At 37.5% G+C, this 16,479-nt stretch overlaps 2 protein-coding genes across 3 annotated transcripts; one reads left to right on the forward strand and one right to left on the reverse strand.

Annotated features, from left to right (window-relative positions):
• The first annotated feature begins 4,506 nt into the window (after positions 1-4,506).
• Positions 4,507-6,322, forward strand: LOC147567573 (RNI-like superfamily protein). The gene has a single exon (XM_086654186.1). The coding sequence runs from the start codon at positions 4,625-4,627 to the stop codon at positions 6,077-6,079; it is 1,455 nt and encodes a 484-aa protein (XP_086510312.1). The 5' UTR covers positions 4,507-4,624; the 3' UTR covers positions 6,080-6,322.
• A 389-nt stretch (positions 6,323-6,711) lies between these two features.
• Positions 6,712-9,860, reverse strand: LOC147567574 (F-box family protein). Of its 2 annotated transcripts, none has more exons than XM_086654187.1 (4): positions 8,957-9,860; positions 8,109-8,242; positions 7,669-7,851; positions 6,712-7,175 (listed from the first exon to the last, which is right to left on the reverse strand). In XM_086654187.1, the coding sequence occupies exons 1-4, from the start codon at positions 9,540-9,542 to the stop codon at positions 7,008-7,010; spliced, it is 1,071 nt and encodes a 356-aa protein (XP_086510313.1). In that variant the 5' UTR covers positions 9,543-9,860; the 3' UTR covers positions 6,712-7,007. The 2 variants fall into 2 exon arrangements, with proteins under 2 accessions (XP_086510313.1, XP_086510314.1); XM_086654188.1 differs by having other exon boundaries at positions 6,712-7,213.
• Positions 9,861-16,479: the final 6,619 nt, after the last annotated feature.

Here is a 16,479-nt window from a genome sequence, read left to right on the forward strand (position 1 = left end):
CCTATAATAACCACAAAGACCAAGAAAACCCCTCATAGCCTTCGTAGTTTTTGGCTTTGTGATGAGTCATGAAAATGCCTTATTTCAATCTCTTAATTGGAGCTAGTTAGTCCATATCGAGCCGTTACTCTGATGAACTGCTTGGTTTTCTTTCTCAGGTGTCTTTTACGGAGTTTAGTGTGAAAAACAGGCGAAATCGGGAGAAATTGATGTTAGGGGCATTTTGGTCATTTGGTGACAAGGGTATTCTGGTCAACTATAGTGCTCATGTGAAAGTAGAGTCCAATACGAATCTATCGGCGAAAGCGAAAGTGAAATCAGAATCCGGATGAACAAGATAGCCCTGGTCAAAGTTTTGGTTCAAGTTGGTTGAGTAAAGGTCAGCATAAATCTTCCTATGACAAGTGGCGTGCAATCTGACGGCGAGGGCTAGGGTTTCAGTATGAAGGTGGGAAGCACGGGTTAAAGTCGGGATACTACTGAATTTTGATCGGCTACGTTGCGCGAAATCAGTCCCCGGTACTCCTTCACGATCTGGTGAATGCCGATGTGACACATGTGCTACGATTCCATCTGACGGACGGTTCTCCTTCACACAAAACTGCCGCGAAGCACTTTATCGATATCTCTAGCCAGCTCACACTACCTGATTGGGCGGTTCCCAAAACTTATGGGAATGCCATTATTTTCAAACAGTTAGATAGAGAAATCGAGAGAGAGAGAATCAAAACAGATTATCTCCTTCTCTCTCTCGTCTCTATCTAATGCTTATGAAAGCTGTCTCATATAAGACCGAGAGAGAGAAACAGATATTCTTGGCGGAGGGATTGACCAAGTAAGAGATAGAGTGAGAAGAAGATCAGATTTTGGGGGAGAACAGTCACGGTTTTAGAGAGGGAAACGGAGAGAGAATAATGTGAAGATCTTAGAAAAAAATCAAAACCGAATGGAAGAAGAGATAAGGCCGAGAGACTTGATATTCTTTAAATTCGAATTCAAAACAGAAAGAGAAGGATAACGAGAACTAAGGTCTATAAAAGAGAAGAGAAACAGAGAGCTGAGGCATCACGGTTTTGGGAGGTTTTTAGTGAGAGAAAAAAGAACAGTAGAGAGAGAGAGAACCGAGAGCTTAGTTTTTCTGATTTTTGTTTCTTTTATTTATAATCTTAGTTTCTTAGTGAGAGAGAGAGAGAGATTACAGAGAAAGAGAGCAAGTTAGAGAGAGAGACAGAGAGTTATTGTAGAGAGAGAGAGAAACAGATTCTCGGATTTAAGAAATTAATTTGATTTTTCTTGAGTTTTGATTTCTCTTGTTGTTTTCTACTTCTTAGTGAGAGAGAGGGAGATTACAGAGAAAGAGAGGGAGAGATTACAGAAAGAGTGAGGAAGAAATAGAAAGAAAGTACTTTCAAGAAGACGAGAAAATAATTTTCTCTCAGAGAAACCATTTCCGGGAAGACGAGAAAATCGTTTTCCCAGGGTGCGTTTGGCAAGTTTCCGGGAAAAACAGAAGGAAATCAATTCCTTAGGCTCTGTTTGGTGGGAAAATCGCAGAAAAGTTAAGTTTCTTTCTTCTTTTTTCTTATATTAATTCAAATATTTATCGTTTCTAGCATGAGTAGCTAAATCTTTTATATCTAGGGTTTTAGATGAAGTCATAATAATTATTTTCTCGATAAATTTATTAAAGTTTTTACCATTTTAACGATAAAATCTTCCGGGCTTTTAGACTGTTCATGGACTAAAACCTGAGTTATATAAAGAACTCTCTAATTAGATCAAAATTAAATTGTCGTTAGAATTGTTAGGAAGACGGATTCGAAAACCCTAGGTTCCCTTTTTCTGAATACCGACTTATTTCTTTATTTATTTTTGAGTTTTATATTTTATTTTTATTTTACCTCAATCAAACCATTTTTAAATCCCAATAGTTTTAAGGTTAGATTTTAGTTTAACTTAATCTCTGAGGAACGAACCGGTCTTACCGGAACTATTACTTGACGCCCGTATACTTGCGGGTGGAGACCTTTTAGGGTAACCTTTTAGGCCCATCACTTTGTCCAATCAATTACAACTTCCATTTTATTCGGATCTATAGCCACACCTTGGTTAGTAATAACATGACCAAGGTACTTAACTTCCCTTTAGCCGAAATGACATTTCTCAAGTTTTACAAGCAACTTATTCGTTTGTAGAATAGAGAGGACCAGTTCTAAATGTTTTAAATGATCATTCCAATTTTTACTGTAAATTAGAATGTCATCAAAAAATACTAGTACGAATTTCCGAAGGTAAGGCTAAAATACCTGGTTCATAAGAGACTGAAAAGTCAATGGTGCATTTGTGAGACCAAAGGGCATCACTAAAAATTCATAGTGCCCTTGATGAGTACGAAATTCTGTTTTCTCAATGTCTGAATGATGCACACGTATTTGATGGTAACCTGATCGAAGGTCCAACTTAGAAAAGAATAGTGCTCCCTACAACTCGTCAAGAAGTTCGTCTATCACTGGTATTGGGAATATGTCTTTGATTCTGATTTTGTTGAGTGCTCGGTAATCGACACACATTCTCCATGAACCTTCTTGTTTCTTTACTAAAATCACATGTGAAGAGTATGGGTTTGTGCTCGGTGGGATAACTCCAGATTGTAATAATTATACAACGATCTTTTCTATCTCCCCCTTTTTGATGATGGGTGTAGCGGTATGGCCTAGCCGAGACATGTTGTCCCCCTTTATACAAAGGTATATGATGATCATGCTCAAACATTACTTGATTCTTAGCTGATTGGTAAGATCTCAAGGCAAAATTGGGGGTATGCTAGAGGTCATGAGTTCAATTCCTTTTTTTTTTATTAAACCATGATTTCTTTCATGACAAGGATATCAATCCAGAACATTACATGGTTGAGAGATTAACTCTTCTCTTCAGACAACATAAGAGTTACATAAGTGAAGTACAAAATTTCCAAATGTAAAATACCTTACGAAGATATAGAAGTTGCAAGAATAAACCAAAAGAAAAGATCCTAAAGGTCATAAAATAAGAAGATCCTCAAGATCACGAATGAAAAGATCTTATAGATCATAAAATATAATCGAACTAAAACATAAGAAGAAATTATAAATTTATCTTCTTGAGCGAAGATAAATCTGTCTTTCTTTTCTTTTTATCTTCATTTAAAAGTCAAATCGATCTTGTTGTATGATTTCTCTCTTTCTTCCTTTCTGTAAGACATCTTCGGTTTGATGGAATTGAAGAACAAGCCCATGAAGACAAAGAACCATCATCATAACAACTGCCTCTTTTCCCCTTCCCCTAAAAGATGATAAAAGATGAAGAAAAAACAAAAGAAAACCTATATTAATACTAAAATAGGGAATTCTCCTTCAATTGTGAAGGAGATTCCGGCCCTTCCGTCGGAAAACAATAATTCCGTGTGAAACTCTTTGTGAATACGGTTTAGATGGAGAGAGAAAACGATTTTAGATGGAGTGAGAAAATAGTGGAGAGAGAAAATCACGGGTTCAATTCCTTGATCTTCTTTTTGTGGTGAAATAGTTTTGGGTTTTTAGGGTCTAAAATTGACCCAATTTTCCTAGTTGATTTTTGTCCAACTTTAGAAAGACTAGTTTATAGGTAGGAATTTTTTAGACCCCCTCAAAGTAAATCCTGGATACGCCACCGCCTCCTTCTATACTTAATATTGTTGTGTGAGCTTGAAAACTATATCTAGGGTCGCAAACTTTGACTTAATTAAAATGCGCACAATTTTGTGAAACTATACAGTTAGGGAAATTTTATAAATAGAGAAACTATGTTTCTTTTTTCCGTAAGCTAGGGGAAATTTTAAAAAAACTTCGTCAGGAAAATTCCTGAACGAATCAAAAGACTGTCTCTTTTTGGACAAATTTTTAAAATTGAAGGAAGAAAGAAAAATAAAATTTAACTGAAAATATTTGTCTTGAGAATTCCTTACATCTTGAGAGATATTCTTCTATAACAACACTGTTTGATTGAGTTGGTGGTTATTGGTTCGATTGAAAAATATCTTCTTCCTCCATTAAAGAAGCAACATCATGAACATCTTGAAACATAATAAAAACAATTATCCAATAGAAGAAGAAAGTGAGAATTAGTAAACTAGTTGTTTATTTGTAATGGTTGTTGTGTAACTTGATTGTGGAGAAGAAAAAAGAGGTATTGTTGTTGAAATATTTAAGATTTAAGAAAGAATAGGAAAGAAAACAAAAATTAGTGTGATTATTTTTTCTAATCCCTCTATATTTCACTATTTGATTCCAAATCCAAAAAATAGTTCTTAATACCAAATTGGTACGAGGAACCGTAGTCTCCCCAACAACAATATCCAGCTCCCCTTACCAATACCAATAGCACAAAATTGTACTTGTCTTGATTTTAACCTTTCATTCCTAAATTAGAGGGAAAACAACTAAAATGGTGGGATAATAAAAGATTCTTCTTAAAACAAAAGCCAAGGTTAAAGACTGAAAGGTGAAGTTGTCTTTCGTGTTGTTCCCACCTACTACCATACCCCCCTTCTCTCTCTCTCTCTATAAAAGTCTTCATATTTTCTCTCTCTTCTTTCTCTCTCTAAAAGATGGAGCAGTTGCTCTGTGATGAACTAATTCAAGAGATTTTCAATCGTCTTCCTTCATCTTCTTCATCATCCGTCTCACTTGTATCCAAGAGATGGTTACATCTCTATCGCACTTCCATCAGTTCCCTTTCTCTAACCATAAACCCTAATAATTCTTCTTCAATTCCTTCATTTCTCTCTCACTACCCTCATCTCTCTTCCCTCACCATCGTCTCTGATACTTCTTCACCTATCTTTTCATCACCCCTTTCTCAATCTAATCTCAAAACTTACTCTTCTGATGATCTTCTTATTTCTGTTGGTTCTAATTGTTCTAATCTTCATCTTTTCCGGTTCTTTGCTGGCCCAATTTCTTCTTCTTCTTCTTCTTCTTTAGTTTCTCTCTCTAGCTCCTGTAAACATCTCACTTCTCTTCATCTTTCCTCCTTCCGACCTCTCTCCTTTTGTTGGTTGACCCATTTCCCCTTTCTCAAAGACCTTTCTTTTACTAATTCCGGCCCCAAATTCGACGAATTCACAAATTTCAACTCCAATTCCGATGACGAAGAAGCTCTGTTTTCCCCAAATTCATCTGGGTTGCCGCTGGAAAATCTCTGTTTATCAGGAATCGGACCGGAAGATCATGGTATGGGTTGGTTATGGAGAAACTGTAAAAATCTTCAGAAATTGCAACTTAAAAACTGTGAAGGAATAGGTGATGATAATTCTTCTTCTTATTTCTTCAATTGTTTAAAGGGTCTTCAAGAATTGGAGCTAAGAACAAGTAGAACAGTAGTTGATGAAGTTTTAATGCAATTAACACAACACTGTGATTCTCTTAAGTCTCTACTGGTATATGATGGAGGTAGCAGAGATGGTCTTCATCAATTCATAACCAGAACTAGGTCAAGTATAAAAAGACTCGATTTTCGTCTTCCACTAGACCTCAACAACAATCATCTATCTGAAATTGCAGAGAATTTCAGAGATTTAATTAGTCTTAGACTTCAAAGTTGTTGTCTTGTTACAGGTGAAGGTCTTAAGAATTTTGGGTCAGCCATGAATCAAGAAGGAATTGAAGAATTAGCTCTGATAAATTGTGATGTTATAGAGAGAGAAATTGGGTTATTAACTAGTATGGGTCAGAATTTAAGGGGATTGAAGAAGTTGGATTTGTCTTTTAATGAGATGTTATTGGACAAAGAGTTGATTTCCATGCTTGTTTCTTGTAAGAATTTGATGGATATCAAATTAAGAGGTTGCAGAGGAATTACAAATTCTGCCATGATTTCTCTTTGTAAAAACTGCAAATTTGTTGTAAATTTGGATATAAAGCAATGTTGTGGGATTGGGGAAGAAGGTGTTGAATTTGTTCTGATGAACTTGCCCAAGTTGAGGAAGATTCAGATTGAGGATTTCAAGGTTTCTGGTGTTGCCAAGACATGGGTATCTCAGAAAGTTACTGAAATTTGTTGACTGAGTAATGAAAGCGGAAATTGAAATGGTTGGGATTTTGATGAAGGAAGAAAGATAAGCTTCATAATTCAATCCAAACTAGTTTCTTGAATCACAGGTGTAACTGTGGTGTTCAATTATTCAATGTATGTAACTATGTCCATCTATGTTTTTAAGTTCAAATAAATATATAAAAACTTATAATAATAAGAACAATGTATTTTTTTGGGTTGTGAAAGAATGAAATTCAGTTGTGAGTAGAAATTTCAGTAGACATTGTTTCGATCGAAATATTTCGAAATTTATTTGGTTGACAATGCATGGTTAAGGAAACTTTTAGTTAATTACTTTCGAAATCTCTAGATTCCATCATTTATGTCTGATGATTCCCATCCGTCGTTTGGACGACAGACACAGAAATAGAAATATTGGGGCCATTTCAAAATACATCGCACAGCCAAAAGGTAACAACTATGGAGAAGAAAAGAATTTTCCAGGACATAAATTCCTCCCCAAAAATGGGGGTGGAAGTTTTAGTTTTGCGGAGGCAAAATTTCAGGGATTCCAGAGCAAGGACACTGCCGCTATAGTTCAACAAAAAAAAAAAAAAAAGGACACTGCCGCTCTCAGTAATTAATTAAGAAATCCCTAGATTCCACCATTAATGCCTGATGATTCCCATTACCAAATTCTTGTTTTTAGGAGTAATAAAATACAGATTCTGGACCGTTCAAAAAAAGAAATACAGATTCTGGAATCTTAAAAGAGGTATTACACTTTTTGTACCTAATGACCTTGACTCCATGGACATTCCAGCAACAAGTAGAAGAATCATATAAACACGTAAACAAACTGATTTGAATAAAATGATAAAGTACACGAAGGTCGAGCCTGAAAAGGAAGATTTAGTTAGAAGATTATTCAGCTTACACTGTTAATTTACACATATTCATCGAGACGAAGGTAGAGGTTTCCAACTTTCGGCAAGATGCGTAACACGATCTCGAGAAGCTGGCGATAACTGCTGGAGTATAACATTCTTGACCGAAGTTGCATCAGTTTCACCTGCTCGAATGGCGAGCTCAAGATACACAGCAGCATGTACCATTTCCCCTTCCTGCTCATTTCACAAGTAGGACTCCATCAGAATCCACACTGCAAAGCTATTTGACATCGTTAAACAGAGAAAGAAACATTAAATTAAGGGTTTACTAACATGTTCCCTAAGGGCGCCCTACACACGAATTCTTTTACGTTTAATTGAGATTTTGATTTGGTACAATCAGTAAGAGAACTAAACCTTCACTTGTCAAAGGCGGAAAAAATTTATGACTTAACATGTGTCACTAGGACATACATTAGGGAACACATAAATCTGTTAGGACGAAAGGAACCCCTGTTGACTCCCAGGGGGTTTCATCGCCATTCATAGTATTTGTCTTGAGTCAGAGATAGGTAAAATTCACAGTTGCGTTTTGCCAGGGATAAATTAGGTTCCATAAGGATAACTGTTTCTCATTGATTCACATGATCACGTCTTATTTATACAAGTTTGTTTTATCGTTTGAACTAACTATCCGAACAAAGTTCAGCAAGTATTTGATACATACAGAGAATAGCCCAAGCCCATGCTCGAATTGAGCTTTACTATGACCATGATCAGCAGCTCGCTTCATCCATTTCCTTGCTTGCCGATGGTTGTGTGCCAAACCTTCACCAAAAGAGTAGCATAAGGATGTATTGTACATCGCACGCGCGTTTCCACCTTCGGCAGCTCTCAGATACCACTTACCCTGGTTCAGTGAATAAGTACCGAAAAATCATTAAATCACAATTTCAAAGATATAACAGAGAAAAACACTTAAATCACGTAACAAAACTGTTATGTGAAAATACAGGTTGATAGGACAACCTTCATGACTATAGATAGATCTTGAATTAGAACAAATAGATCACTATCATAAGGAAAGTCGGCACTCCACAGTAACAGAAAGGAAGAAGCACAGAGACGCCAAACCTATATAACGATTGAAAAAGAAACATTGCATACCGCTTCCCTGAGGTTGCACTCAACACCACGGCCATGATGCAGGCAAAGAGCAAGCTGGTATTGAGCACGCACATGCCCAGCATTTGAAGCCTGCAGCAACCATTTTACAGCCTCCTTCGGGTTAGGAGGTTCAGCTGAAAAACAACAAAAGTGACAAAAAGGAAAGTTAAAACTTAGAACATGGAGAAAATAAGAACTATGAGAACATGGGTTCTTCCATTATTAACAAAAACTATGAGAATATGGGCCACATAATACGCGCACGTGTTGGCGGTTGGTTAAAAAGGTTTGTAGTTAATAGGATGATCTTGATGGTCACAGTTACAAGGTCTTAGTTGGTGATTGCCGTGAAGTGAACATTGGATCAAGGGCATAGAGAGTGTATCCTTAGAAGTAATAAGAGTTTCTTGAACCCTACGACCATGTTACTAAGTCCTTTTCAACCTAAAAGAACCATAGAGAACAGCTCTGCAAATTAAAAGTCATGTCTATTGCAGCGAAGATTCAGCATCACAACTTCACTTCCTGATTCACCCATAAGACACCTTCACCATTTTTATCACAACAGTGATAATCAATCTATACAATGATAATAGTATCAAACAAATATCTAAACCTAACAAATTTTAAAGAAGGGGAAGTTTTTAACATTAGATCCGGAGTAGTAAAATTGAAGAGTGAGAATAAATTAAGTTAGCTCTAATTGACCAATCAAACAAACCCTTTGGAAAATTCCTACTTTTATTCCCTAATCCTTAGTAATAACACCAAAAAGTAAACCCTAGAGTAAGAAATCAAGGATGAAATTCAATAATAATGAAGAAAGATTGAACCTTTAAGTGATATACCTTGCAAATATGAAATCCCCAAATTACAACGGCCAGCAGGATCACCAAGTTCAGCGGCTTTTCTGTATAAAGCGATCCCTTCTTCTCTTCTACCCATCTCCCAATAAATCAAACCAGCATCAACCATGGCAAGAGTAGAACCACGAACAGAACCCTGTAAGAAAGAATCAAGAGCCTTTTGAAGATTAGGGCGGACTCCACCACGGCCATGTTTATATCTTTTCCCCCAACGAACAAACAACATGGCTTCTCTCAGAGGTCGAAGGGCATCTCTCCATGACCTACACACCATTGATGTTGATCGAAGGTCTGGAAGAGTGAATGAAGCGGCAATTTTAGATAGAATATCGAATGGGAGTGAAGAGAAATCATAATTTGATTGAGATGATGGTGTTAATGTTGATTTTGATGAATCGGAGATAAAGAGATTGCGACTATGAGACTTGGGTTTTGCTGCGGTGGTGTGTCTCCTTTTATGGAACTCTGGTTGTTGCTGGTGGTGGTGGTGTTTACTGTTGAATTTGGCGAGGGGAAGGGCAGAGTAATTAGGGCTGTCTGATGGGGCTGGCCAAGTTCTCTGATTCATTACTTCTTTCTTCTCTAGTGAGAGGGAGGGAGGGAGGGAGGGAGGGAGGGAGGGAGAGTCTTTAGTGAGAGAGAGAGATGGTGGGAGGGCGGTGATCAGTCCCAATTTCTATTCGTCAAACTGGTAGTCTGGATCGTGGGGGTAGGCAGGACCCGACTGACTAGGGGTCCGTGGGCGTTCACCGTCCGGTGACGGAGCTCGTCTAAACCAACTCACGCGATAGGTTTTTAGTGGACAGGCGCGGCAAGGGTACCCAGTGTACCCCACTAATCAGTCCGTTTAGGGCGTTTTCTTTTCGTAATGCCCACTCCTCAGTTCGAATGAATATGAATCATTATGTTTGGGTAAGATGGTAATGTTAGATTAGATAAGGGTTTGATACATATATACCTCAAAATAAGAAGAAACTCGACTCTTTTTGTGACGTCCCGTATTCTGAGTTACGGTTTGGTAGACAGTTTATAAAAGAAACTAAGTCTAAGTCTCGCTCAAACAGAGTTTCTAAAATAAACCAAAGACAACACACTTATCTCCGTTTTCAAACAAATAAAAAGGACACGACTAAATTTCAACAGAGTTTTCTCTGTAAATTGAGACTATAAAACCTGCCAAACATACACATATATATGCACATAAACTTCATATCATGACACAACGAAGTACAAACTCCAAACATTTCACACGTATTAGATACTATAGTGATACATATATACTGTTCGTTATGATAATTTACATACTTCAAAATATCAAAAAAACAAATCGATCTCACGTCACAAGTTGCTCACGAGCAGGATTAGATCGACCAAAGACTATAATACCTGAACAAAAACAATTGAAGAAGTGAAATTACTCGAAAGTCAGGTAAGTAGGATACCTAAACATCGTACCCGCACCACACATATCAACAATTTAATATATCAATAGTTTAGGTGATAGATAGTATAAAGATATTATTATGCATACCAAGCAAGACAATACAGCAAGATAATTCTTCTAGTTTACTAAGATCACAAATGAATACGTCCTCAGTCGGGGTCACCTACTATTCGGATAGAAAAAACCGGTAGGCAGACGACGCCTTATCGAACAGTTGACTATTGTACTGTACACATGGATCCATGTAATACCCTGGTAAGAGCTGTCGTAACTCTCCCTTCATCATCAACGCTCATTAGGCTAACTTGTGATTCAATACGCATCGAATAATAAATCTCACCCAAATAATGGTATACTTTGAATATGTCATGACTTACCCAGACGAATATAAGAGCATCATCGTGTAGTAGAGCCATTAACCCATGATGATAAATTATCTCATCTTGAGGAGCATCCTATCTCCGACAGATCTGATGCTACCTCTCCAGGTAGTTCAGTAACCATTCGAAGAATACCCAAACATATACATTGAAAGAGATGTCCTTCAATCGAAGATGCAACGCGAGCAATTTGTCGGATAAGACAATTGATGAAGAAGATCATCAAGTCCGGTTGATTTAGGGGTCGTAGTGTTTAGCTAGAAACCAACTACGATCGTCGAATTACGAAGTAATTCGTGGCTACCTTCAGCGGGATCCTACATCGGGTTACACATAAGAACATCTATTTGATCGAATGATATGACTAGTGGGAATGAGACATATAATCATGGGAGAGTCCCATAAACATGTCTCATAGGCCTAAAATAAGTTTAGAAGATAGCACAAAAGGCCCGAAATAGGAGTTTTGGGTCGGGAGAAGCTGGATTGGGGCCGGCCTAGGCTGGCCGGTTCCCCTAATGGGGCCGGTCAGATCTGCCCGTTTTGGGTGGATTTGGACGGTCACAACTTAAGGAAAGTGGAAAATAGAAACTAGTTTCTATTTTCGACTGTTTCCTTAATCTTATTCAAAAGAGATTTTTTTAGGAATCTAATTAGGGTTGGATTCTAATTAAGAACTCTATATAAGGTCTCTTAGGGACTTGAATAAGGTGTGGAATTTCTCAAGAAGCTTTCTTACTCAACCACATCAAGTAGAGAACAGAAAGTTAGCTAATTCCCAAGCTATCTAACTAGTCAATAAAGAAGAAGGTGTTCTTCGTATCAAAATACCATCGGAGTTCTAGCTAGCTACATGGTGGGAGATCAATAGATTATTTGGGTGTCTTGAGTAGAGGAGCAACACATGGAGCTTTTGGTCTTCGCATTCGATTGGAAAGGTTTGAGGCAAAACTAGCTATTAAGGTAATCCTATAAACTCTTAGTTAAATATTACCTTATGTTGGAATCGAAGCCGATTTTGGCTCAACCCGAGTCATCAAACTTAGAAACAGAATGCGCCACTGTGTTCGTCTCGCCAAGCTCTTAAACTTAGAGTCAAGAATCATTCAAATCCTATTCCGGATGAATGAGAAATTCAAGTTTAAAGTTTGGACGAAGATCAGTTGAAATAGGGACTAAAGCGTCAAAGAGGACAGTTCAATTTAGGGGCCATTTGAGCGAAACAAGCACGTCCAGACGGCTCGCGTTTACTCTGCGGGATTTCGCGAGATCGAACGGCCGCGCGTTAAGATGAGCTTGACAGAGTTGGGATCACGGCAGACGCGTTGGATCAGCGAGATCCAACAGCGTGCGTTTACTCCGAGTCGGGTAGCAAGTGGGCTACGCCCAATCTGCCCATCTAACGGTCAGATTTTCATCTGTTGGGCATCACTCGGTAACCATCTAATGGATGGCGTTCAACCCGTGCTTTCAAGCCTAATCTGACGAACCAGATTGCGCCGACTCTTATATTCAGTTTAAGTTCGTGAATTTGAAGGGACATGTCCTTTGACCACAAAAGACATATGCACCCATTCCATTCCTATATAAACAACCCATACCCACTTCATTTTATATATTCAATTCATTCTCATCTTCTCTTCTCTTCTCTTCTAACAATCAGTATTCTAGTGTATCTGGAATGTAAATCTGTTTGGGAAGTATTCTAGTATATCTAGGAAAAGGAAGAAAGAAGTTTTGAGTGAAGTTGTAATCTTAAAGCGTCTAGAAGATCAATTCATTCTCTTCTTCTCTTCTCTTCTAACAATCAGTATTCTGGTGTATCTGGAATATAAATCTATTTGGGAAGTATTCTAGTATATCTAGAAAAAGGAAGAAAGAATTTTTGAGTGAAGTTATAATCTTAAAGCTTCTACAAGATCCAATCACATCAGTCCAAGAGCTCATATTATTTACGAAGGTTTGCCTGCTTTCAGAATATAAAAGTACCATCTTAAAATTCTTAAAGGATAGTCGTTGTATCCCGAAGGCATACACCCTAACGTTTGGTACTGTTACGGGGGTGTAAAATTTCTTAAGGAAAGAGAATTTATTCTCGCCTCTACTCCATTATCATTTGTCTATCTCGGTTAATTCGAAAGAAGGAATTACTGATAAAGTCGGTATTCGCTTATCGTTTATCTCTCTATAACTTAGAGAAAGGAAGTTCTCTACTTCAACCCAGACTCTGGCTTAATCAAGACAAGACAGAGTTAAAGTGAACTTAAACCATAACCAGAGGAACAACAGCTTATGCATGATGATCCTGGGGAATGCTAGTGTTAGACATGAGATGTCTAAAATTCCGCTTAGAACACTAGTATGTATTATAACCCAACAGTGGTATCAGAGCCTCTTGCAAATAGCTAATTTTTGCTAAGTTTCGGACTAGTCCATGATTTCTTAGATAGGTAGCCATGTCTAAAAGGGATTTAGACTTCAATTTGATGATTTTGAATGTGATTTAAAAAATTTTCAAGTTAATTTTCAAAGTTGATGATTGAAAAGAGTTTCAAAAGATTCGATTTTGATTGATTTCGGTATTGAAAAGTGTTTTCAAAAGAATTGTTTTTCATTGATTTTACAAATTGTTGAAAAACAAGTTTTGGGTGTTTTAGAAGTTATTAAAAAGGTTGGACAACAGCTTTAGAAGCAAAAGAAAAAAAAACAAGTTTTAGAAGTTTCTAAAAATCTGTTCGGATGCATGGGATGCATCCCAGCCAGACGCGTCTCTCGTGTTATGGGCGCGTCTAGGACGCGCCCCCAGTGCATAGGAGAGCTTCTCGGACTTACTGTCCGAGACAGATACGTCTCAGGTCCAGGACGCGTTCAGGGAACCCAAGTACATCTCAGATTAGTCCGAGATGCGTAAGAAGCTTCCAGACGGGTCTGGAGTGCCTCAGGTATCTCGGTCTAGGACTGAGATGGCCTAGGTGCTTCGACTATAGGCCAGACGTGAAGGAGTTGAAGGAGATGTCCTTCGACTATAGGCCAGACGTGAAGGAGTTGAAGGAGATGTCCTTCGACCAAGGTGACAATGCGAACAATTTTTCGGATAGGACAATTGATGTGCAAGATCATCAAGTCCGATTGATTTAGGGATCGTAGAGTTGTAGCTAGAGACCAACTACGATCGTTGGATTACGAAGTAAGTCGCGGCTAACTTCGATCGGATCCTACAACGGGTTACACATAAGAGTGTCAAATTGATCTAGGATATGACTAGTGAGAGTGAGATATAACAATGGGAATGCCCCATAAACATATCTCATAGGCCTAAAAAGGAATTAGGCAAAGATAGTACAAAAAGGCGAAAAACAGGGTTTTTGGGCCTTAGCCGATTCGGGCACTTCTAGGGCTCGGATTGGGCTTAAATTTTTGGGAGAGATTTCTGACATATCCAGTAGTATGCATGAAAAATTTTGTGGTGTTTGGACACCTCCACATTAGGGAATTGAGAAAATATTAATAGTTGTTATTTTTGACTATTTCCCTAAATCTTATTCTAAAGGGTGTTTTAGGAAACCTTTGAGGAGGTGTATTCTCATTAGGGTTCTATATAAACACTTTTAGGGCAGAGAATGACGTGTGGAATTTCTCTCTAAGCTTTCTTACTCTACCATATCAAGTAGAGAAGAGAAAGTGAGCTAATTCCTATTAACTATCTATCTAGTCAAGAAGAAAGGAGTTCTTCTTCCAACCACCATTGGTGTGCTAGCTAAATAACAAGGTGGGAGATCAAAATGATTGCTCGTGTCCCAAGTAGAGGAGCTACGCTTGAAGCTATTGGTCTTCTCATAAGCAATTGGAAAGGTTCGAGGGAAAACTAGCGAATAAGGTATTTATCTTTCTAGTTTTACTTAGTATTATTATGGGCTTCTGCATGTGATCCTGGGAATACTAGTGTAGACATTAGATGTCTTATTTCCGCTATAAACACTAGTAGAAGGGTGTAAATCCCAACAGTGACGTCAGAGCCTCTTGCAATTAGCCTATCTTATCTAAGTTTCTGGGTGATATGCAAATAAAAATTTCAGTCTAATTCCAATCAAATGGCAAATTGTTTTTAAGACATAACTAATGAATCTGACATCGCTATTAAACACTATCCCTTGGAGATGAAGGACCTCTCTAAACAACAATTTAAAATTATTTGCAAGATATGAAGTGTTGGGACAAGGAATATTATGAGTCTCATCCTTTGTAGGTAAAGAAAGAGAAGGAATATCAAGATGACTGAAACTTTCCCCCATGATCTCGTTTTTTATATGTTCATCAACTAGTGTCTCCAATCTTGAAGGAGGCAGATTAGGGAAGGTGCTCCGTGGGACAAGTTATTTTTTTATGTCGTTCACTAAAAGGATATCTTGTGAGAGGTCCTCAGGAATTTGACCATATTTCTTTATGAGTTGGGGTTCTACCTTTGGGAGTCTTTACAACGAGTTCAAGAGATAATTTATTTACTTCTCAGGGCAAAATAGTAGGCTCTACTTTTGTGTCTTGAACAAACTGTCTTTCATTAACTATGTGGACAAGTTTGAGTTTGGGGTAGTTGACCCATTTGTTCGTACCACCATTATCAATGTCATTCTTTAGTGGAAGAGGAACAAACTCAATCTTCCTTTCTTTCAATTTTAGATTATTTCTGTGAGAAATTTCTAAACTAGTCTCGAGTATTAACGACAACAAATTGTGCTTCCATGTTCGCTACGCGGTCTGTGAGAGCTTGTAAGGCTTGAGTGATTTGGGTTGTATCCATTTTAGACTGATAATTTCTACAACTATGAGTGGACATGCAAACTCGTTTTTTTTTTATTTTGTTTTTTTAATATGAAAGAAAGCAAAACAAACTTGAATTGTTCTAACGAACTTATGCAATGCAGTTAAACATTGCCTATATGTTGGATCTAAGTAATGAACCCCTAAAAATAACCACACTCTGATACCAACATGGATATAGAACAACGTAGATGCCTATGTTATGCAACTCTAAGATCAATTACGCCTTAACATGAGCAATAAAAAGATGAAAAGCAATTCTAGTTTCATACATAACCGTTTAGAGTTTCATTAGGATATTATATGCGACGCGAAGCCTGTTACACTCCTATAATAGTGTGTCTTACTAAATAATAAAACGGTCTAGGGACCAATACTAACTCTAGGATGTTGAGGCAACAACTAAATCATGGAAGATAAGTAGAGATAGATGGGTTAAATACCTGAGATCATTGGGAAAGAAAAATTAGATAGAAAATCTTGCCTAATGAATGGATGAGAGAAAGTAAAGGTAGGAAGTATCTTTGGACAACAACAAGTTTCTCCTTCTATAATAATCAATCATCAATTACATAATACTAATACTAATGGCTTTTACCAATAACAGTTTCTTGGAATCACTCCAAGTGGCTTCACACCAAAGTTAAGGAATCACTCCAAAACTCTCAAACTTTTACTTCTAGTCTATGTTCTATCTGTTGGGTTATGATTCATACTAGTGTTGTATGCAGATAACTTGACATCTAATGTCAAACACTAGCATTCCCAGGATCATCATGCATAAGCTAATAATTAATCTAAGAGTTTAAGATTACCTTAATCGATAGTTTTTTCCTCGAACATTTCCAATCGAATGCGAAGAC

Source organism: Eschscholzia californica, unplaced genomic scaffold (assembly GCF_041429995.1).
Source record: "Eschscholzia californica isolate CP2 unplaced genomic scaffold, dmEscCali1.0.p SCAF_1, whole genome shotgun sequence".
Lineage (NCBI taxonomy): Eukaryota > Viridiplantae > Streptophyta > Magnoliopsida > Ranunculales > Papaveraceae > Eschscholzia > Eschscholzia californica.